Genomic DNA, 23,205 nt, shown 5'->3' with positions numbered 1-23,205 from the left:
GACATGAGCTTTAGACTTGAAATTACAAGAGAGGGAGGGTCACAGTTAAAGCTTAAGCGACGTGCCTCTAAATCTGAAAGCCTCCAAACATCACAACACACGAAGAGTACATTATCTTGATACTTTTCGATGAATCCAAAAATGAATAAATAAATAAATAAATAAATAAATAAATAAATAAATAAATAAACAAGCAGCATATATATAAACGTTTCTACTGATGGGGTGTACTTCCGGTGCATTGAATGATTTCCCAGCATTCTCTTTCTCACTTCCTCCTCTTTCTTAGGACTGTCTTTTGAGGAGGCAGGCCGATCGGTGAGTTCAGCGAAATCCAGTTTAATCTTCTTTTATAAATGTACTTACATGCAAAGACTTGCATATATCTTATGTTTATAGTTTTCATATCGCATATGTACTGCCATTTTAACGCGATCCCCCTATATATTAAGCATTATATCAGAATCTGTCAAGTATGTATATGGCGGCCATTGGTGCTTACAGCCGGAATCGAACCTTTTTTGTTTAAATTTCACACGCAGAGGAGGCAGTGAGTGGAATCCCTCGATATATGAGTATTCTTTATTGTAAATTGGCAACAAAATGTCTAAAAGCCAAATTAAAATATGGAGTGTATGTAAACTTAGCCGGTTCAGTGTGTTAGCTTAGCGGCTACCATATCTTGCTGTCTTGGAACGTGTAGGACTGAAACCAGTGGTAGAACTGTGGAGTTGCAGTATGTAGTTTTGACATATTTGTGGTTCTTGATGTAGTGTAATTCAGTGCCGCTTATGTATTAGAGTAGTTCATCGATGTGGCTTTTAGTAAACGTGCGCCTACTAACATAACGTGCGTGAAGTGTGATGGGTCGCACATGCGTGTATCCTAGCTAACCTAAAAGCGTAAGGCAGATAAATGTTCATGTACTCTGCTAATGCATGTAGTTCGAAGTTGTTGCCGATGAAGCGTAATGATCGAAATGGTCACTTTGAATGAATGGTCCCTGATGTGCATCGTGTTGAATGCTATCCATGCACCTAGCTGTTACCTTGCTAGGACTTGGTACTCGTTGTTGTAGGCAGTTCAGCCCTGGTGTAACACAACTGAAAGCTCCTTGATTAAACGGCTGGTGTGAAAACAGCACAAGCTGCCGTTTAACGTTACAGGGGTTCATGTTCTTCTCCAAATGTAACATGCCAATGTGGACACTTGAGGCTTGTTAACGGTGTTGCGTCCTTATTTTCAGCAATCATGGCAGCCCTGAGACCCCTAACAAAGCCGAAGATCGTCAAGAAGAGGACGAAGAAGTTCATCAGACACCAGTCAGATCGCTATGTCAAGATCAAGGTGAGGATTTACTAGGCCTGCAGGCCAGAATTATTTAAGAGCAGAGACCGTATGCGGTGGGAGCTCTTTTTATTTCTTAACAGAATGAGGAATGCCTCAGTTAACGTCTTGACATGACACACAGCATGGAGGCGTTTTTCCTTTTTCCTCTCTGTTTTTGGTTCAACATTTTTAAGTTATTTGTGAATGTCATGCTTTGGTTCGTTTGAGTTTACAGAATGTTGTGATGATGAACGTCACTACTCAAAGAAGGTATCTCGACTAAGTATGGGTTCATTTAGGAGATGCACGACTTGTAAAAGCTGATGTTTTCTTTTCTCTCAACAGCAAAACTGGAGGAAACCCAGGGGTATTGACAACAGGGTGCGCAGGCGATTTAAGGGTCAGATGTTGATGCCCAATATTGGTTATGGAAGTTGCAAGAAGACCAAGCACATGTTGCCCACTGGCTTCAGGAAGTTCCTTGTCCACAACGTCAAGGAGCTGGAAGTCCTCATGATGAGCAACAAGTAAGATCTGAAAGCCTCTAATGACATTTATCGGTTAATCTAGACGGTTGTGGAATTTTGCTCTTTGTCTCAGTGTCTTGAGTCTCTTTGGATTTCTGGAAATTTCATCTCTCGACATTTGAGTTTCTCTGTACGTGGACAGTCTTTAAATTTTCCTTCTAGCAAAGCGATAGCCTGTATATGGGTTTTAAATTAAGACTTGTTTTGTACTTTGGTTTCTTGTAGATGAGTGGTCTGCCTCCATAATCATATCTGCAGAGTTCCCCATACACTGGCCAGATATTGAATGTGGAGGGAAAACGCAGCAGAGGAAATACCCATTCCACCCCTAGCTCAATCCATAGCTAGCAGGTGGAAGATAATCTGCAACAAGTGACTAGCACATGCAGAGGGGCCTCTGTCAGGGATAGTGACTCAAGACTATGTGTCCGTCAAGGTGTTCCGTGAACATCACTGTAGAGCGACAGGATTTGACACAGATTTGTGGAATTGTCTGTACTCATCTCTTGGAAAGGGTTTTGATTCGATTGTGCTTTGTTTCTAACCCATTAGGAGCCACTGCGCAGAAATTGCCCACAATGTGTCCTCAAAGAACAGGAAGCTGATTGTGGAGAGGGCAGCACAGTTGGCCATCAAGGTCACAAATCCCAATGCCAGACTTCGCAGCGAGGAGAACGAATAATCTGGACCTTTTGTGCATTGTCTTTTCAATAAACTTAATTCGGGTAAACCACTCTGTGTCTGGAGGTGCTTTTTGTGAAAGGCAAGCATGAGGAAAATACATTAGAGGCAGTTTTTCTTTGTTTTTGATGTTACTTGCTCGCACATCTTCCCTTGGGCACCTTTTGGTTTTAGGGTTATAACCTTATAACATGCGCAACCTGTGGTTTATAGACTAAATATTCATGAGTGGCATGTTACAGTTGTTGGAATTATGAGTCCTAAAATGTTTCAGAATAATCATTTTAATTATTTTCTTGCTACACAAAATGCTTTGCAACTCAAGTGGCCCATAAAAATGCACTGTTTCTGCAGATTCAACACTTCCACACAGATGATTCAAGGTCAAACAGCCTAGCTAGTGTCCATGGGCTCCATAGCCCCTGATATAGGTTCACCTTGAACACTCTCAAAAATGGTGGCCATTTCTGCATTTGTCCTTATCTGGTTGGCAAAGTCTGCCATAACTGGACTCTTCTCCACCTCATTAATAGACAAAAGTGCTGCCACTGCACGCATAGCAGAACGCCGCAGCTCCTCCTGTTTCTCAAACTCTTGCTTCACAGAGCCGGCTTTGACCTATAAAAGTTTGAATAGGTCAGGACACATAATTTTACAGCTATAATACTGGAAATGGACATAAACTTCAGTAAAGGCCATCTGGTTTGGTGCAAAAATGCCAGGGTAGTTGTTGATTTTTTTTTTTTCTTTTTGACCTTGCCTCACCTTCGTGGTGCAGGTTGCTCTAAGTGGCTCCACCAGGCGATCTAGTCTCTGCACTACTGCACTTGGACACAGGGAGGACAATCTGGCCAGCATGATAAAAGTCAGCATCTTTGAGAGGGAGAGAGTGGATTAAATTCCATTGCTAGGTTAAATGGTTATATTAAAACTAAAATCATCAGCAGTTGTGCTCACAGAGGGATATACATGTGGAGAAGTCTTCATAAGTCTAAATTTCAATGAATTATAAAATCTTCATGTATAACCTTTAAAGTGAGTAAACCAGGCCCCAGATAAACCTGTGAAAATATGGCTTTTAGCATCCACATCACAATACAATGTAGTAAGTTACGATGCTTGATAATGTAGACTCACTCGGATGTCATAGTGATCTTTAAGGCCCTCTTCCACATGATCAAGGAACTCAAAGATGTCCAGGCAGTCCAAACAGTTATCTAGCAGTGTGTACATGCATTCAAAGGCTGCCTTTCGCACATCCAAGCCGTCATCCACCGTATGCTTAAAGGGACCCATCTCCACCTGAAATAGGCAGCAACAGAAAGATGGGCCTCCACAATCATGTGCAGTGACAGTTTGATACTGTGAAAACAATGTTCTGAAACTATGGACTCCCTTTTCAGTGTAATCCAGACATGTGATTCGCAAATGTTAAGAGTCAACAGAAAAACAAATTCAATATTCAGACTAAACTGCATACACACACACACACACACACACACACAGTTGTAGCTGTGTGTCCTCAATAGCTTAAATGTGGGATGTGGATTAATGGTACCTCACGAATGAGGTCTTTCCTGATTTTGGTTTCATTGTACAGATGAGGGAGAACTGAAGTGAGAAGACCACGGATTAGGGTTGGTTTGTTGTGGGCAGCTGAATTGAACATCACCAAGGCAACTCGCCGCACATTAAGATCAGAGTCCTGAAGTGTCTTCAGGAAATCCCCTAAAATGAGGTCAGTGTGGTTAACTAAACCATATATATTAGCAATATGTAGGTCATAAAGAATTGTGACAATGGCATATTAGCCTAACTGATAGGACAAATTCTCAAAGGCAAAAAAAAACACAGATGTCCTACTTTGACCAAGCCAGCTATAAACAAGTCAAAAGCATATAGTCCTCAACAGCAGGAGTGAGAAGCAGAAATAAAAGTATATCAGCATATCACAAAAGTATCACTGCCTTCAGTTTATGTCCATAAAGTGAATATATTTTCAATAGTAATTTATGGAAAACTTTTACCTATGCATCCTTTGAGGAGTGAGTCTATGGGCATAGGGTGGTCTACAATGGTGAACTTAACAGCTGTGACCACTGTACTGCGGGCAAGAGCTGAGCCTGAAAGAGTCAGGAATGGTACAGAAATGTTAGAACAGTTTATCTGGATATGTTCAAACCTTTACTTCATTTCACTCTGAAACATATTTTTCTGTGTATCAGTGCACTGTGTCTCAAATGTTTTTACCTTAAGGTAATAAAAAATATGGTTTCAAACAGCACATTGGTTGTAATTACCTGAGGACAACTGCTTTTTGAGCCTAGGCAGTAGTTCAGATGGGTTGACCAAAGTGAGCCTCCCGAGGCATTCTGCCACGACATTTCGAGTGCCCTCCTCCGCACACTCACAGTTCTTGAAGAGCAGTGCCCAGATGCCCTCCACGTGAGGCTTTAGACTCTCTGCTGAGGAGGCACTTATCACTTCTTTCAGGGAGTGCAGGAGCAGGTACTGTCTCTTGGGCTGACTCCCTATCTCCTTCAACATGAATGGCAAGTAATCCTCCAAGTTACCCACGCAGATGTTTCCCAAGGCACAAGACGCTGCTGACTTCACCTCCTCATTGGGGGAGGAGAAGGCCTCCATGATGACCGTTTTGAGTTCTTTCTGTCCTCCCAAATTCATGGAACGCCCTACTTCGCCAAGACAGAGAAACGACAGTATCCTCACCGACTCGGATGACTTTGGGCTCTTCACTTCTTGGATAAGGTTGGTGACCATTCCAGAAGCTTCTTTGGCACAAGCTGAGGACAGAGCTGCAACACACTTTGCCACAGAGTAGTAAGCCTGTCTGTGCATGGGCACGGCATCCGCAGACTTAGCCTTGTAAAATGGACCGGTTAAAGCTTTGAGGAGGTCACTGTAGTTCATGTTGTTTGCCTTGGTTAACACAAGGGCCTGGAAGAATTCAAGGATGGAACCAAGAGCACCACCTTGCAGTAAGGGAGAATGCACCAAATTGAGCACTTCAGGCAAAACAGCACCCCCAATTTTTGAAAGAGAGGATGGGCACACTTTGGCAATACAAGTGAGGAGCATAATGGCCACCTGAGAGACATGCATGTCACTCTCATCAATTAAAGCAGGCAACTCATTCAACACTGATTCTATCATTGGAGGTTTAAGGCTGTCGCTGTAGTTCATCACAATCATGTTAAGGGCTGTTAAAGTGCTTAGCTTAAGAGCACGCTGATTCTTTCGCAAGAAGGAGGCTAGAATTGGGATGCTCTCTGTTAAGATGGGTCTTAGATCTATTTTGAGTGGCGAACCAGCAATTAGTGTAAGAGTCTTAACTGCCGTCAGTCTGGTGATTTCATTCTTCAGTCTTTCCAGAAAGATCTGTAAGGTTGGCTGCAGGTCTCCACCTAGCTGGTCCCCTAGGTGACTTACAATGTGGCCCATGCACGATATAGCTTTTTCTTTCACTTCCTGGTCAATATCTGCTGCCTTAAGTCTCTTGAGGGTGCTGGCGAACACATCTTTTATATAAGGCTTCGTGTCAAAAGTGGAAGGTCTCTCCAGAGGACGCATCATCTTAACTATCTGCTGTGTCACTTGGAGGGCCTCTGAGGTGATTTTATAGAAAGGGTCTTCAACACACTGAATCACTGGTGGCAAAATGACTTTGATATGTGGGTAAAAGACTTCTGGAGCATGACTGCACAGAAGCACGTGGAGGAAAGAAAGAGCATCCATCTTCATGTTGGAAGAGGTAGACTTGTCTGTGAGGGAGTACACAATACCTATAGAGACCAACAGCATGAAACAAGATTTGAACAAAAACAAAACAAAACAAAACAATATTAAATCCAAGTATTTGGAATTTGACTATAAAGTATCATTTAAAAACAAGGCAAAAATCTTCATTACAGACAATTACTACTCAATATTTAGAGCTTGGTTTTTAAGAATTTAGCATTTCACAACCTTTATTACCTAATGTGATCTAAGCATGGCTTCAAATGAGGAACTGGATGCTAAATAGCACCACAAAGATTTTGGTCTCACCAGGAATGAGAACAGGTATATGTTCTCCCAGGGCACCTGGTAACACGTTCGCCATTTCTGTCAACAGACTGAAACAACCTTGTCTGGACTTCATACTCTTCTCCTTCAGTTGTTTGTGCAAGGCCTTCACCACATTTGGGATCTACAAGAAAAAAATGACATTGGCATAGAGGTTGTGACCACTATGTGTGGCCCCATCAAATAAATCTATACAAATTATACAGCACCATTGGAATTTTTGTACAATTCTTGCTTAAACACTGACAATTTCTTTATTTAACCGCTCATAGTCTGAAAAAAAACCATGATAAACACATAATTAAGGTAGTTTATCTTAAGTTCTTTAACTGGCGTCTCATGAAGCCAAATAAGATATAATAAGGCACTTTTAAAACAACTCTGTCCAGCCCTATTTTTGCTTGACGTTTTCAGAATGGACAGTAATGTGTTTGCCCCACAATATGAAAAAAAAAAATCATTTCTTAGCAGCTTTGAGGCACTAAGGTAGCCTCAGTTAAGTCTTTGAGTTTTACTGAAACCTGTTTCTTCAGCAGAGCCACAGCTGGGTCCTCTTTAACTCCAGTATCCACAGCAGACAGAGAACCCTGGGGGGGTCTTGTCTGCCTAAGCAAGGCCACAAACGCTAGAAAGATGTCTGTCTTGACGTTCTCCTCCCGCTCCTTGAAGCGGGCTACCAGCGATGGACACACGGATCCGTACAGCTCTACCAGCAGGTCCCTGCGGCAGCTGATCACCGCCTCCAGGCACTTCACAGAGGAACGCCGCACCTTCCAGCTCATGTCATCATCATCACTGTATTCATCATCCGATTCTGTAGGATGTGAATTCCAGCATATGGAAATGAGAACAAAACAGAAAATTGTTAACATAGCTTCTTGAAATATGACTTTTGCGTAAAGCTACAGCGCACCGAATACTATTTGTTATCCACATGACGGTGCCTGGGCGGTCTTATGAATTTTCCATGATCTGCAAATTCAGATTGATAGTGCTTGCAAACACATTACTTTCAACATTCTCTTATTCTTCTACTTTTCTTGTGACTTGCCCTCACCATTGACCAATATATACATACATACATACGTACGTACGTACATACATACATACATACACACACACACACACACATATATATAATTTAAAGAAGCATGGCTTTAGGATTAATGATATGAAAACAATAACACTGATCATCAGGTCAAACTGTAACAATCCTCAGTTGTGCTATTATGTGCACATTCTGCTTTGCGCATTGAAACTCATGTCAAACTACTTCTGCTATTTGTATCTGAGAAAATCGCCATGCTAAATGAATCAAACTACTCACCCTGATCTTCGTCTTCTCCATCCTCAGTGTCCATAGAGTCATCCTGGTCATCATCCGCATCATAGTTGTAGTTGGGGTCATAGGAGATGTATGTCAGACACAGCTTAATGACCGTGGGGATGTGGGGGGACATCTCCTTAGGGCACCTGTCACACACACAACAGACATTGCATGTAAGCACTTGAACACATGCATGCTGATCATCACAGTTATGGGCAGGTCCTTCTGCTGGCCATGTATGCAGCTACAGGGTCACAGTAGTTGCATAGATGTGAATTGCAAGATTAACTCAAGCTGGCAGATACAAGTCTGTTTTCTCACCTCAGGTATTAATAAAAATGCCATGTGTGTACTCCACTCAGGTCGAATGCCCTAGAATATTATTTCTGAACTCTAATCATACACTCAACCGGCAAAACAGTAGCAACAATAATAATGTGTTGGCATAAATCCCTTACCTGCGGATGAAGGCCTCAAAAGCCTGAAAGCAGTATTCCCTTAATTCATCATCTTCAACTTTACAGAACTTAACGACCATTGGGATAATTTTCACCAAGTGTTCACCTGAAAGCCATGCAAAGTAGACATCTCAGTAACAAATTCACCTTTAAAATGCTGCCCTCTGCTGGCTATAACAGCCACTAGTCACATATACTGCCAGTTTACAGTTCCTTTGTGAAAGACAACTTTCAGTTACTACAAATAGTTACGGCCCATACTACACTCCCAGGTTTATTTTACCGACTCTGTGTCCTCCCTGCCGGCCCACAGTGGCCAAGCACTGGATGTATGTGCGCGTGGCTGACGTAGCAGTTCCGCGGCTCAGCTCAGTCATCAGGTGTTCGATGAGCTGAGTGAAGAGAGCAGGGCTGCAGGTGGGCACCAGGTGACCCAGAGCGATGATGGAGCGTTTCCTAACCGCCATGCGTGGACTGGTCAGCTGAGGGAGGAGGCTGCTCAGGATTGATGAATGGAAACTGACCAGGGAGCTGCTCAACCTGCAGAGAGAAAACACTGTTCTCAAGACTGTCCCATACCATAAGGTTCCCCTTTAACCTTGAACTAAAATGGCTTTCAGGCTGACACTCCACGCTCAAGGAGACATTGAAAGATATGATGTGAATGGGCTTGTTTAGCACAGTCAGCTTAACAGCGTCCTTATCCTATTTTTATTTAAGTATGATGACAGCTACCTTCAGGATGGATGTCCTACTGCAGATTTGTAAGGACCTACCTTCCCAACATGTCAGACAGGATATCCAGTGCCTCCAGTTGGACTGACACATCATCTTGCTTCCCCAAGGCTCCGATCAGCTGAGATGTAATTTTCTTACACACATTAGCAGTCAGACTCAAGCCTTTCACACAGACATCAGACAGAGGAAACAGATGAAGTATAGCTCTTGTCCAAACCACAATTTAATATCACACTGAGATATTTAATTAACCATCTGTAATATTCTTCAGTGGATTTACATGTGACAATATGCAACATTCACATTCTTTTATTCATTTTAATTGTTAGAAGAGTATTGCTTAAATTTCAGTTTTGAAAACATCTGATTGTTTCATGAAATATTGAGTGATACAGGTTGATATGTTAACCTCTTACCTGCAGAAGCAGGGGGCAGTTCAGCAATGACTGTTTTCAGTCCCATGCTAGAGATGTCTCTTAACTGCTCTTTGTCAGATACCATATTGGTACATAGGGTGTCCACCATCATCTCTACTTGGTATTCCTTCACTTTTGACACCAGTGGACCTAGGCTGCATAGGCATGGATTAAAAAATAATTCCTCCCAAAAAGGAATTAAAAATCAGTTAAATGCAATAGCATGCATGAGCTGCTTAAAACCTTACAGAAAACACACTAGTCTCAATATTGGATCACACTGGGAAGCAATCCCGGTCATATACAACGTGTTCTATGTGCTTTATAACTGACTCATCAAGTTGACATCTAGTCTGTATTGGTGAACTAGACCAAAGGTCCTCTTACCACTTGACTGCCAAATTCTGAACTTCCCCATTTTTGTCCTCTAACAACTTCAGAAGCATGGTCACCACTTTCTTCTCGCTGTCCTCATCCAATTTGATTGAATCTTTCTGTAGCTCCATCATTAGATCATTAGTGGCCATAAACCTGGAGCACAAAAAGAAAGACATCAGATTACTTTTCATCCTCGTCTCATGCACCAAAATCGAGATGAGAAAAACATTTTAAGATTTTAAGACACACAATGCACGGGTTGGAAAAAGTGCCCGACGAAAACTTTGTTATTTAACAGAGCAATACAAATATAAATACAAGAATGTATACGTTAAGTCTTCATCATACGTGCCAGGAAAAAGAAAATAAAAAGAATGGGAAAATATTCTGGCCTAACGAGGTGGTCACCGTATCATTGTGTATTTTACACGATAACTGCTTTTGTATTCACCTTTAGAGATGAATAGCTGAGTATGAAAATGTTCCAGTAGGATTCACGTTTGCTTACCATCCGTTAAATAAGACATTGAACTAAAGCATACTGAGTACACAGCGGCAGAAAGACTGTAAAATATCTGTGTTAAATTTCACCTGTTGTACAATGACAATGTATATGACGGCTTCACTAACAGATCTAACTGAATATCTTTATGAGATGTTTTTCATGAGCTGTAAATAATCGATAAAAAGTATAATACACTTTGTTAATTACACACTAAATAACCGTCTATAAGGTACTACTTTTTAGAAAATTAGTCATGTGAGTCACACTCAGACGTGCCGCTCCTCGCAGGCTGTCTTACCGAAAATCTTTGTCAGTGGATGTCATTTTTTCCAACAGATTGGAAATGTGATAGGTAACATTCGACATCTTGTCTGTACTAAATGATAAAATCAGGATAAATAATAAAGGGGTCTTGTAAGAACTTTTCACAAAAAGAAAGACGAAAACTTTAACGAAAGAGCATGGCAAGAAATAGTGGCAAGAGTGACGCTATCGGGCCCAGGACGTACTGGGAAACACGATACTTGTGGACAGCGTTATAAATAGACTGGGGAAAAATTAATTTTTAAGTTCTACTGCCACCTAGTGGCAATTATGCAGAAAAGCGTATGGTATGAAAAAAAGCTGCCGGAACCAAACGTTTATTTCACTTTTCTACCCGGAGCTCTGCAGGACGGAAATACCCTCCCTAAAGAGCGGTCGTGTTGCCACGTCGAAAACATTAGAAACTGGCAGTTTCATTGAAAGTGTCAGAGAGGGTTAGGGAGGTATTGTAAAAGTATTTTTATCAACAGCGGGAAGTTATCGTAACATTCAGATATGGTGAGCACTGTTTTATTGTGTTTAGACACTTTTTTAAACCGGTGTCATCCTGACAGCTAGCTCTTATGCTTTCTTTTAGCCAGGTGTTGAGCTAGCCGGTAATCTTTTGCTAAGATAAACGTTAACTAGTATGTTATTCGTGGAAAGGCTTGTCAGATTAGCAGTAGTTTTTGTTATAAACATGATGTTATGTCTTTTTTAGCTATTTAGCTATCTGTTGGTTAATGCTTGCCGGTAGTCGGCATGCTAAACGACTTCTACTTTATTCAGTTTATTTAGTTAGCCGCCCGTTAACTACCGAGATGTGTTAGTCCACTGATTCAGCGAATGACTGAAAATGTTGGGTGTTTGACAGTATTTCTCTGAATAGCCAGCCTTGCATACTGGACTAGTGCCCTTGACTGGCGCTATCTATGTTCGATTGTAAATGTTGTATTGTGTTACAGGTATCTGTTATAAACACCGTCGATACCTCTCACGAGGACATGATCGTAAGTGTTTCAATAATAAACGTGATTATATGCTTTGCAATTATTTAACAGACGAATAGTCATGCATGAGGAAGATGACCCTATGTGTGTAATGCTGTCTGAGCTAATTAGTGATTAAGACTCTTGCAAACCACTGTATTGCTCTGTGCATCGTTGATTTACTTTTGTTTCTTATAAGCCTTGTTGGCCCAGTCATTTCTTGATCCTGAAACTTAAATTAAGAAATTTTCTTGTTCTTTTTTAAAGCATGATGCTCAGATGGACTATTATGGCACGAGACTCGCCACCTGCTCGTCGGACCGTTCTGTTAAGATCTTTGATGTTAAAAATGGAGGCCAGATCCTTGTGGCTGATTTGAGAGGGTGAGTGGCTTAACATTTCTTCCTTTCAGAGCAAACTTTTAGAGAAATGTGACTCAGGGCAGACGTATTGCTCTCGATGCATTATAACTACAAATCTGTATTTAAAAGTTACAGTCTTATCATAAAACACTCTTCCTTGCTGGATTATTTAGAGCGCTGTCTTGGTTTGGTTCTGTTTAGGCACGAAGGTCCGGTTTGGCAAGTGGCCTGGGCTCATCCCATGTACGGCAACATTTTGGCCTCCTGTTCATACGACAGGAAAGTCATCATTTGGAAAGAGGAGAATGGGACCTGGGATAAGATGTATGAATATACAGGCCATGAGTCCTCAGGTAAACCCGACTACACCTCCTTCTTATGTTTGTAACAATGTAGAGTTTCTTCCCCTTTCTTTTAGAGCTTGATTTTAACTTAGTTATGAAGGGTTGGATTTTGAGAAGAGTCAAATTAATGTTTTTGTTTGTCAAAGTAACATTCCCCTTGTTGTATCTGTAAAGCACCTTGATGTAGTGCTATTATGAGAATATGGAAATTAAATTCATTATTATTGTTATAACTGCTGATGTTACTGTTATTGTCCTGTAGTAAACTCTGTGTGTTGGGGACCCTATGACTACGGCTTGATTTTGGCCTGTGGGAGCTCAGATGGAGCTATTTCATTAATAACTTCCACTGGAGATGAGCAATGGGACATCAAGAAGATCAGCAATGCGCACACTGTGAGTATTTACATATAACGTGAAAAAACTATTTATACAGATGGAAGTGAAATTCTACATGATACATACAGTGAATTAAATGAGTAGAGTCTGTAAGATTAACATCAGGTGCCTTACATGAAATATGCTGGTTTATGATCATATTTCTGAAACACATTTGCCAAATGAACATTGTCACTACACTTTGTGTAATACATTTATCTTCAGGAAAAAAATCTTGGTCCTGGCAGGAATAGAAGCACTGCAAAGGTTTGACTAGGATTAGCATTTTCTTTCCTCTGGTCTAAAAAAATGTGATGCTTGTTGGTCTGTCTGTTAGATTGGCTGTAATGCAGTGAGTTGGGCTCCAGCTGTTCTCCCCGGTAGTCTCATTGATCAGCCCTCGGGACAGAAACCCAACTATATCAAGAGATTTGCGTCTGGCGGTTGCGATAATCTGGTCAAGATTTGGAAGTGAGTGCTTCCCTTTTTTAGGTCCTTGTTTTTGTATGTTTGTGAACTTGTTGAACTTCTCGTGGGTGGTATAAAAACACCATGATTCACTGATGTGTTGTTTGCAGTCACTTTTGGAGTGAGAACTTTTTTGTGTGTGTGACAGACTGTTTTTGACTGTGTCTGATTTGAATCACGAACAATATGACGTATGTAACTGTGCGAAAGGCATCAGTCTGAATCACTGCACTTGACTCCACAGAGAGGAGGATGGCCAATGGAAAGAGGATCAGAAACTGGAAGCTCACAGTGATTGGGTGAGAGATGTTGGCTGGGCTCCATCCATAGGATTGCCCACAAGCACCATTGCCAGCTGTTCTCAGGTAACTTTTTCAGTTAGTCATAAAATTATGTCTCTTTTCAAAGCAGAAGGTCTTTCTTCTTTTTTTTTAATTGAACTTTTCAAATGAGTCTAAAGGTTAAATGACTACACATTTCACAGCATCTCTGATGATATTCTGTGAAGGCCATTCGCTAACATCTATCTCACTTCAGTTCCAAGATCAATAGAAAATGGCCTCAGTCCAAAATCAATGTTAAGTTACAAGCAATAAATGTTCTTAGGACACAACAACAGAATTTTTGGGGTGGTTATTTATTTTGTTTTTGTGATCTCTCTCTGCCTCTGCATAGGATGGCAGGGTTTTTATCTGGACGTGTGATGACCCCGCGGGAAACACTTGGACTGCCAAGCTTCTACACAAATTCAACGACGTTGTTTGGCATGTGAGCTGGTCCATCACTGGAAACATCTTGGCTGTGTCAGGAGGCGACAACAAGGTAGATATCTCTCTGATGTCTACCTATCTATCTATCCATCTCTCATATATATATATATATATACATATGTTAGGGGTGCAACGATACGCCACACCTCGGTTTGGAAGTCACGGTTTGGTACGGTTTCAGTACAGTGCAGAAAAGACATGCAAAACATGAAATTTCCTTTCATTTAATATGAATTTACTTCTAAACTTATACACTTGCACAAACTTGTCAACAATGGCAAACCATAATTTCCAGTTTGCTCTCCACTGTTTTTTACTTGCACCGGTAATATTCACATTTGGATGATGCCGTCTCAAATGAGATCCTGTTGTACGTACTGCCAGCAACATACCCGATTTCAGTTTAACAGTGCTGGCATGCTGCCTTTGCCCATTGCTACTGTAGTTCACGGGAAAACCGAGATGTTCCCAAACAGGAGACCTGAAGGATACGGGAGGGTCCCGAAGCTCTGGCTTTACGGTCACCATACTTACGAGGTTGCATCATTAAACATGTGCTAATTCAGTTGCTAGGTACGGCTCCGTTATGGAATCGGAGCGGAAACTGAATTTTTAATTTTAGTTCCGCATACAGAAATGTAGAAGAGAGGGCACACTGTATCTTGTGAAGTATCACTTTATTCGCTGACGTTTCGGTCGACTCACCACTAGAGCATAAAAAAGTTATGCACGTAACGTGCGTGGTTGTAGCTAGACTATATTCACTCGGATCACAACAGGCACCGAACCGAACATCCTGTACCAAATATGTGTACCGGTATACCTTACATGAAACACAAAGTATACTACTTGACGTAACTTTAAATAGAATAATAATTTCATGACGTAGATGTGTTATAGTGTTAACTGCGGAATGAAAAATGAGAACTCAACAGGCTGCACCTGCAACGGTCGGCAGCGAGTTGGAGTTGGGTAGGTGGAGGGGATGGGGTATCGCGGTCCTGGAATACGAGACCATGGACGTTTGTATCGCGGTTTCAGAACCGTTACACCCTTAATATATATATATATAATTATATATATGCAATTGTATATTTATATGAATGAGAGAAAGTCAATATGTATTATTGGTGGGCAATGTGTGGTGTCTTGTTTTAAACAAGTGTTCTGGAATTTGAGGTTATCTGTGGTCAGGAGGATTTGATGAGGGTTATGAAGACTCAGTGGTGACCGTGTTGACATGGTTTATAGGCCTAGATCTTTTATTCTTTCATATTCAGAAACTGTCACCGCTCATTTTTGTTAACTGTCTGTTTCAGTAATTATATATATATTTTTTTTTTAGTGAACTTAATACTCCCCGAGGAAAGGGAATGTTTTGATGTTTGTGTTTCGAATTGGTCGAAAATGCAACAGGGGTTTTATTGCCTGGAAGTAATGGTCATTTAGAAGAGGATCCTCAATATTCTCTGGCACTTTCAAGTTCAGGTCCAAGATTAATGACGGTAGTTATTTCACCTGGCATTCTGCCCAGTTTAAAGGGACAGGCAACCCGACTTTTCTCCAACCCCGCTCTTCATTCTGTCGAAGGCCTTTGCTGGCTCAGTGGACTTACAATGAGATTTTGCCCTGGAATAATTCACAAATGCTGGAAGTTTGTTGAGTGGTACGACCAAAGACAAATGCAGCATTGCTAGGAATATCTATCAGTTTCATTAGTTGTTCTGCGGAGCACAGAGGAAAATAATCTTGGCGCCATATTGGTGATTTTTTTTAAAAGAAAATTCACGGTGCACTTTAACACTCAATCCTTATTGAAACCCTGCAACCTTTCATCAATAATTTGTGTGTTTTGACCATTCTCGTTTTTGTGCTGTTGCTTAAAAGTTCCTTGGCGTTTGTCTCACAGACATTATGTGAAAGAGGAAATAACGATATGACAGTGTTATTTTGCTGCATATGCTATCTTGCGTCAATGCTGTTTTGATAATGCTTTGATTGAGCATCGGACAAATCATACCTGAACAGCTACATGTGTGTTTGTATGCCAGGCCTGGAATTGTTGTCTTTTTTGTTTTACTGAACAAACATTTGACTTTATTAAGAATGTCCTGGTACTCAGCGACCTTTAAGATCCTGCCTGTGTTTGGCCTCCAGGTGACACTCTGGAAGGAGTCTGTTGACGGACAGTGGGCTTGCATCAGTGACGTCAACAAAGGCCAAGGGGCTGTTTCCTCCATCACAGAGGGGCAGCAGAATGAGCAGTAAGCCTGGGACATCAAGACTTCTTTCACCTAGTGCCTCCCTCACCCCTGCCGAGACAAAGGAACGTGAAGTCCATCAGCGGAGGCTCAAAGACTTTAACACGACATCTATGTCTCACTCCACAAATTTCATGAAAACATGGTTACTTGACCAATCCGAAATGCCCTTATATTTGCCGTATTCCCTTGATTTTTTTTTTCTTTTGGAAAGGAGGGCATATATGAAGAGTTAGTTCAGGAGCTGATGAAGTCGTGTCTGCAAAAAATCTCTCCTTTTGTATATCAAGGCATCAATAAATAACGTTATGAATTGCAGACAAAGTATGTGATACTTATTACAGCAACAGTAAGTGACAATGAATTTAAAAAAGTATTTTAAAAGGAATGTTTCACTGTCTGAAAGATTATTGATACAGCCAAAATTCAATCTGTAGTACCCTCTAGCATCTCTTATGTTTTTTTTTTGTTGTTGTTGTTTTTTTAAGATACTAAACCATTTGTGATTGACCGTGAAAACAGTAATTAAAACATTACGATTTATACATTTTCTGATGGCGAAGTGATTACTCTTTCACTGAAGACATTTCTTAGAGCATTGCTGTATTACGCAGAGAAACCAGGTGAGTGAACAGGTATTCATATATAAATGTTTTGCCATATACAGTACCATTCAGCTGAATTTCTCTCGGGCCAACCTTGAATAATTATTGCGTAATCTGAACCGTTCAGTGTTATACGAGTTGCATTTCCATCTTTCTGTTTAGCTTTAGAAACAGTACAGTTGTATATGCTCTCCCTCATAATGTTATTTAGCATGGCAATGATCCCCCGGGCTCTAATCAGCACCTCAGATGGTGAAAGCACCATATGCGTGTCAGCCACTGGCAGGCTATGTTCAAATCAGTGTTGGTAGCAATAACGTGTTGATTGATGGCGTTGAAAAGCGGTTATTTCGCACAACATGTAACTCAACATGGAGTGTCAGATGTGTCAGCATCTGTCACAAGGTGCGTTCCCATCTTCTAGGCATTCAAAGTTCATTTTCCGCTCTCCCTTTGAACTCGTAGTGACTTCGTCATTCGGCTAACGGCTGGGTCTTGCCCGTAGGCTACTGTATTTTGTAGCAGATCTGTCATAGCATTCTGCTGAACCGCGCGACCGTGGAAGTGGTCGTGTTTAACAAATCGAACTAATGACAAGAACAAAATATATCGTACTCCAACTGTTTAAAATAATTATTTGTTTTTTGCTATGCCATGTAGCGCCCCTCTAAAATCCATCTGTGAGTTCGGTCAACTGCCGCGGACTTCGCGGGGCAGCGGTGCGGTTCACACACTTTGGCGAGCACAGTGACATTAACAAATGAGTCACTGCCTCTCCGCCTCACTAGCAGTGCGTGCTGTCTGTTTGGAGACGGTCAGGAGTAAAAGGAAGCATCCTTTTCCCATGGACCGATAAAGAGAGATTTAGGCACACGCTCTCTCGGACTGTGACTGCTGAGATTCCACGTCTCACCTGCTCACTGTGCTGCCGCAGAGTGGATTCTACTTCACTACAGTAGCCGCTGTCAGGCGAAATTTCGAGTGCTTTGACTTCATCGTCATTGTAATTATTTGCGGCTGTTGTTTTGCCTTTTATTTTTGCCACCACGTTACCTGCCTTTACCATGCCAAGCTGGAGGAGGAATCTGACTTTTTGTCTGCAGAGAATGCACGATGAAGGTAGGATAGCCTATGCGTCTTGAAGCCAATTTACGCTAATGATGAGGAATTGGTCTGAGGGTTAATCATGGTCAAGCGTTATGGTTAATTCACATCAGTCGCTGTTCCTCACATGCATTCTCTTATCCCTTTCTTTACAGTTGATGCGCTAAGACGTAGTAAGAATTTTCCACAAGTGACCGCGAAGGCTTCTCTTAGCGCACGTGTTAATGCTCTCGTTTATTCGTCTGTTTCTGAAAATAAATCTTGCATGTCCCTGGCTTTGTTGTTAAAGAACGTAGAAAGTGATTCTAGGCTATAGGATTGTGTTGGCTCTGCGCTTTATGAAGTGTTCACTTTGTCCTTTATTGGAAACGATATCCAAATGGTTCTGGTGCGTTAAATACGCATGCTGACTCTCACAACTTGCTTGGCTTGCTTTGGGCGACAAAGCAATACAATGAAGCGAGGGAACTGATTTAATATCTTGTTTAATTAATGAGTGATACATAAAGGAGCTCACGCTGACCTCTGGAAACAGGTGATTTGACCTCTCTTTGGTGAAATGAAATCTTGAAATTGCGTTAAATAGAAGACTCTAAAGCTATTATCGGTAATTAATAGTAACCACTACATCAAATCAACTGCTGCTTCCATCAGTACTACGAACAAGGAAGCATGTATGGTAAATTTCATATTTTGAGACGAATTCCTGCTCACAATGTTATATATGCTTCAACGCCTTAACTTCAGACACCAAATAGTTGTCAAATGATTTCCACTTTATTTCTATGAATCAGCAGAAGTAAGAGATCATTAGCTGGTGGTTTTAGGCATATTAGGAGCTCAGCTTTTTTTTTTTTATTAATCTAGAGAGGGGGACAGAGACAGCAAAATGTGATAGACCTCTCATTTAATACACTGTCTTAAATCAAGGATGAACACTGTGCTGTGTGTGCAGGCCTGTGCTTGCCTCCATCAGAGTTGCTCTCCCACTATAAAAGGCTGGATTTGAGAGAGAGAGAAAGCAGTTCTGTGCTTAGGGGTTGTGAGGAGTAAGATGTCAGCCGGACCAGCTCAGATGTTGTAAGTTTAGTGAGGATTTGTCTTACTACAGCCGGAGACATAACTGAACACATGTAAACTTTAAGTCATGCAAAATGTATTCAGCCCTCAGAAGCCTGTTCAGTGATGTTTCTCATTAATAGATACAGTACTTGTATCTCCATGCACTCAAGATATTTAGAGTGCAGCCTAAAAAAAACCCCTCAGTTCACAAAGCTCTGTACAAGTTTTGTCCAAGTAGCCTATCCCAGATAATAACAAACAAAAGTATGATTTAAAAGGGGAACAAGGCTGACTTTTTCTCATCTCAGGGATGTATTACATCAGATTTTCTACATGGCGCTAACAGTGTAATGTCGCTTAAAAAAAAATAAATGTACGACCTTTAATGTACTGTCTTTGGGTAAACACAGAGAGGAAGAAAGGATAACTTTTCGGTGCTTCAGATTTACTCTTGAGGTATCTAATAGAGAGTTCAAATGAAATGGTAAGACAAAAGTTTACCCAAGAAAGACATCAGTATGGCACAGAATATTGGTTTCTAGCCGTGAGTCTCACACACTGATGAGCACTTCAGTTTTCCTTAGTCTCACTGAAACATTATTGAAAATGGCAGGTTCTTCCTTGAAGCAGTCCTCCCTCAGCTGATGTAGGAGTCCAATTCACTAGACAACTTGCAATAGTGTCTCGTGACATCAAAAAGAAAGGCAAATAATGAAAAAGAATTGTAAATTGTCACATTACAAGCACGAAATGAAAACAGGCATATTGCAAGTTCCACCCAATAGACTCTTCTGCAATACTGTGTAATACTCTGGAGATGGAAATGTATGTCTGCTGTTTCCAAGGGATAAATTCACCAGCCAGTTGTTTGACTTTGTGAAAGAAGCCATGGGTTTCATACATCCAGTTGGAGACCCACTAACGACTTGTTTGTGATTGTTCTATTTTTAGAATGGTCTGGAATCACATACATGTAAAATGTCAGAGGTTGTTTTCAGTTGCCAGAGTCCAGTCATAGCAAGCATAGTTTTTAGTCTAACGCATAAAATGCCTCCACACAATATGATAATGAAGATTTAGCACAAGTTGGTTACTGAGTCTTTAATTTGTTTTATTTAATTCTGACAGCTTTTCGGGTTTATAGTTATGTTTTTTAGGAACATTTTTGTGCTAGACTCTATTTGCAGGGTGTTTTTTTCATTTATCAAATGGTTCCCACTCTGTTTAGAGCAAATGTGTCGAATTTCACCAATGACATGAGAGGTCATAACAAAATCCTAAGGTCCGTGTTCTCATTGGTGGCTGTTCTCTCTCATGTTATATTTGATGCATTATCGTAATAAACTAGAACATTTGTCATCAGCTTTGCCTACAACTCTTACTCCTATGAACACTGACTTATTCTCTGGTAATTACTATTTTTTGAGACCTTAATTTAAACGATGTTAAATTCTAGTTCACAGTAAATTCATGTGTGCCGCTGAGGTTTATTTAATAATACAAACTTGGTGATACGCGTTCCACATCTCTTTCCATAATGATTGTGATAAAGGGTCTGATTTACATAATCTCCATTGGTGCCGCTTTTTACAACACCACCCCCCCAACACACACACACACACACACACACATACACACACACACAAATCAGGCTGATAAACGAGTCTACTCTAATCATCAATTTTTTTCTGTTCAACATCAGTAGCAGCAGACCTTCTTCACATTAGCCTCCTAGTGCACTTTCGCCAATATCTCAGAAAGATGTTACATGTCACCTCAGGCTTGAGGACGATAATAAACGTACTCTCTCGTCTCTCTCCTCACATAAAAAATAAATAAATCTCTAGTCGTCCCATAGTATGACATGATGGCTTTCAACCCCAGCTGTACTTGATTTGCTGTTAAAGTAATAATTATTGCACGTTGAATCTCTCGAGGGCATACGGATGACTTTGGGGCGTCTGTGGAATGTGTACAAGCTGGTAATGAAGAGTCTGATTTTATCTTCTGAATGTGAATGGGCACCCAAACACAAAGAGGGACAATGTTATCCCAAAGGCTGTAGAAGCAGACAAGCTCCTGAGGTAATGTCTGTAACAGATTGCTCGGATGAACATTTCCCAAAAGGCCGACATCCCTAAATTGTTGTTAAAACGGATAAGCATACATTACATGCTGACACAGAATGCGGCATCTAATCTTTACAGTCAGTGTTTCTCTATGCATTTATCCCAGTGTAGCACAGACATATCAAAACCCATGAGAGCATTACATTCAGTGTGTAGTATAGGGCAACATGTGTATTGATGTTGGGCACAACATTAATTCAGACATTCTTGGAAAAAAAATATTATAACTGTAAAATGACAGTTTGGTATCAATTGCCAGAAACTGATTTTGACCCACGTTTGAATCTCAGTCTTTGAATGATTCATGAAAATCTATGAAATAACTGAAATGAATTAAAATTGATTAAAAAAAAAACACATTCTCAGAATAAAATGGCTTCATCTGAAAACAATTACCGACAAATCTATTGAATACGGAGATTCACTGGCAAGCTTTCATTTACCTTTAATGAATCTGTAACTGATTTCAGTTTGTTTCTATCATTACAAGTTGTATTAACATAGAACCTCAGTAATAACCTGGGCATAACATGGTGTTAACCATACTGCAGAACATACTGCCACAACTGATTATTGTCATGCCTCAGATGCACATCAAACTTGGCAGCCAAGTATTTTATGAAATATGTTTTCACACTGACACCTTTCCCCAGCCTCTTAACCTTAACTCATCCATCAACTTTAAACATTTTCCTTTTATGAGACTTTTATGGCTGATTTTATACGGTCCGGGATCATAATATCTACCAAAATGATTTATGGTAATTAGGTATTTTACAATCAATTTCCCAGCTATGAATAAATCTTAATAGTTGTACAGAAAGAAATATTATTGCATGTAAATAGACAAAAGAAAGCTTTATGGTAGGCTACAGTCAATCTTTTCTCAGTGAAAATGTTGGAGAACTTTTCAGAGAGCTAAACAAGTGTGTCAGTTGGACTCCTCATCGTCAGGTGTGTTCTGTATTTTTGGGGGGATGTTGCTGTTTTGAAGATTGGACTCACGTTGGCCATTTCAATTATTGTAATGTGCAGTACAGATGGTGAACTGCCCAGTTAGTTTGCCTGGATAGTGCTATCCTGGGCTTGGTTCGCTGCCAGAATAGCCTTCGGCTTTTGGAGCCCGTTGCCAGCTCATCAACGTGACCAAATCAACATAACATATACGATGAATTTAAAAAACTAAGTGACGTCTTTGCAATGTATTATATGGATGTATTTATTGCTGACTTGTCGCCTTTGTAATTTTGATGTATTTCAGTATTGTAAAACTTGTAAGTTAAAATGATGGGGAGTGGAGACCAAGTGACACTGTATCAGGTTGGTTGTGTGTCTGTGCTCTGGGCCATATGTGCTGTTGCCTTAACAGAGGGGGAAGCGGCTCATATAGGTCACTCATTGGAAGACGATAATGTGATTTGATGACTCATTCCGGCAGAAGAAATATTTGCATCAATTCTTTCCATAGTCTCAAATCTCTAATTTCTGAAGAACACTATTATCACGCATTCCACAGCACACAGACAGTAGCAGAATAAATTTGCTGGAAAAATAATCCACCCCCATCCTCAGAATGAATGTCTCCTGCAGTCAGGCTGTTTTGACTGAACACGCAGATTGGTGTGTGTGTGTGTGTGTGTTCGTGTGCGTACGTGTAGTGGACATTTTGTGATAGTGGCCATTGCTCAGAGCGATTCACCTTTTCCCTGTCCTTTGAGAAGACCTCTCAAGACTAGGGCTTAGAAGCACTGCTAGAACAAACGGAGAGTTTCCTCAGACAAACACTGGCCAGTATATTTGGTTTTTATTTTGTAAGGTTTGCCTGTGGAGTTTGTGTGTGTGTGTCTGTGTGTATATGTGTCTCCTCTGAGAGTCAGTGGCCTGTGAACAGTGTGGGCCATTGTTAGATGAGTGCCTTTGAGACTTAGGCTGGTGTCCCTGAAATCCGCTCGCTTAGTCAGTCAGTGCGCTGAGGTTCACTAGGC

General features: G+C 40.8%; 4 protein-coding genes across 4 annotated transcripts in view; 3 read left to right on the top strand and 1 right to left on the bottom strand.

The window, feature by feature from the left end:
- Nucleotides 1–246: 246 nt before the first annotated feature.
- rpl32 (ribosomal protein L32) lies at nucleotides 247–2,590 on the top strand. Its single transcript, XM_030777201.1, has 4 exons — nucleotides 247–318; nucleotides 1,247–1,347; nucleotides 1,675–1,856; nucleotides 2,409–2,590. Exons 2-4 carry the CDS (start codon nucleotides 1,252–1,254, stop codon nucleotides 2,536–2,538), a joined length of 408 nt encoding a protein of 135 aa, XP_030633061.1. The 5' UTR covers nucleotides 247–318; nucleotides 1,247–1,251; the 3' UTR covers nucleotides 2,539–2,590.
- A 340-nt stretch (nucleotides 2,591–2,930) lies between these two features.
- Nucleotides 2,931–10,811, bottom strand: cand2 (cullin-associated and neddylation-dissociated 2 (putative)). Its single transcript, XM_030777793.1, has 15 exons — nucleotides 10,744–10,811; nucleotides 9,950–10,093; nucleotides 9,556–9,717; nucleotides 9,185–9,301; nucleotides 8,692–8,948; nucleotides 8,409–8,514; nucleotides 7,951–8,096; nucleotides 7,145–7,437; nucleotides 6,606–6,747; nucleotides 4,838–6,340; nucleotides 4,565–4,660; nucleotides 4,096–4,265; nucleotides 3,675–3,839; nucleotides 3,303–3,410; nucleotides 2,931–3,155 (listed from the first exon to the last, which is right to left on the bottom strand). Exons 1-15 carry the CDS (start codon nucleotides 10,809–10,811, stop codon nucleotides 2,931–2,933), a joined length of 3,702 nt encoding a protein of 1,233 aa, XP_030633653.1.
- Nucleotides 10,812–11,134: 323 nt separating this feature from the next.
- Nucleotides 11,135–16,870, top strand: sec13 (SEC13 homolog, nuclear pore and COPII coat complex component). Its single transcript, XM_030776979.1, has 9 exons — nucleotides 11,135–11,267; nucleotides 11,714–11,758; nucleotides 12,005–12,120; nucleotides 12,301–12,452; nucleotides 12,706–12,839; nucleotides 13,159–13,292; nucleotides 13,534–13,654; nucleotides 13,965–14,111; nucleotides 16,217–16,870. The coding sequence occupies exons 1-9, from the start codon at nucleotides 11,265–11,267 to the stop codon at nucleotides 16,325–16,327; spliced, it is 963 nt and encodes a 320-aa protein (XP_030632839.1). The 5' UTR covers nucleotides 11,135–11,264; the 3' UTR covers nucleotides 16,328–16,870.
- Nucleotides 16,871–17,989: 1,119 nt separating this feature from the next.
- The window catches only part of grip2b (glutamate receptor interacting protein 2b), a 139,206-nt gene continuing 133,990 nt past the window's right edge, over nucleotides 17,990–23,205 (top strand). Inside the window, exon 1 of the mRNA XM_030777186.1 lies at nucleotides 17,990–18,044. Within this exon, the coding sequence (XP_030633046.1) occupies nucleotides 17,990–18,044 (55 nt within the window). The remainder of the gene's footprint in view (nucleotides 18,045–23,205) is intronic.

This window comes from Chanos chanos, chromosome 6 (genome assembly GCF_902362185.1).
Source record: "Chanos chanos chromosome 6, fChaCha1.1, whole genome shotgun sequence".
Lineage (NCBI taxonomy): Eukaryota > Metazoa > Chordata > Actinopteri > Gonorynchiformes > Chanidae > Chanos > Chanos chanos.
The sequence above is the reverse complement of the archived record's forward strand: the minus strand, read 5'-3'. Positions and strand labels throughout refer to the sequence as shown.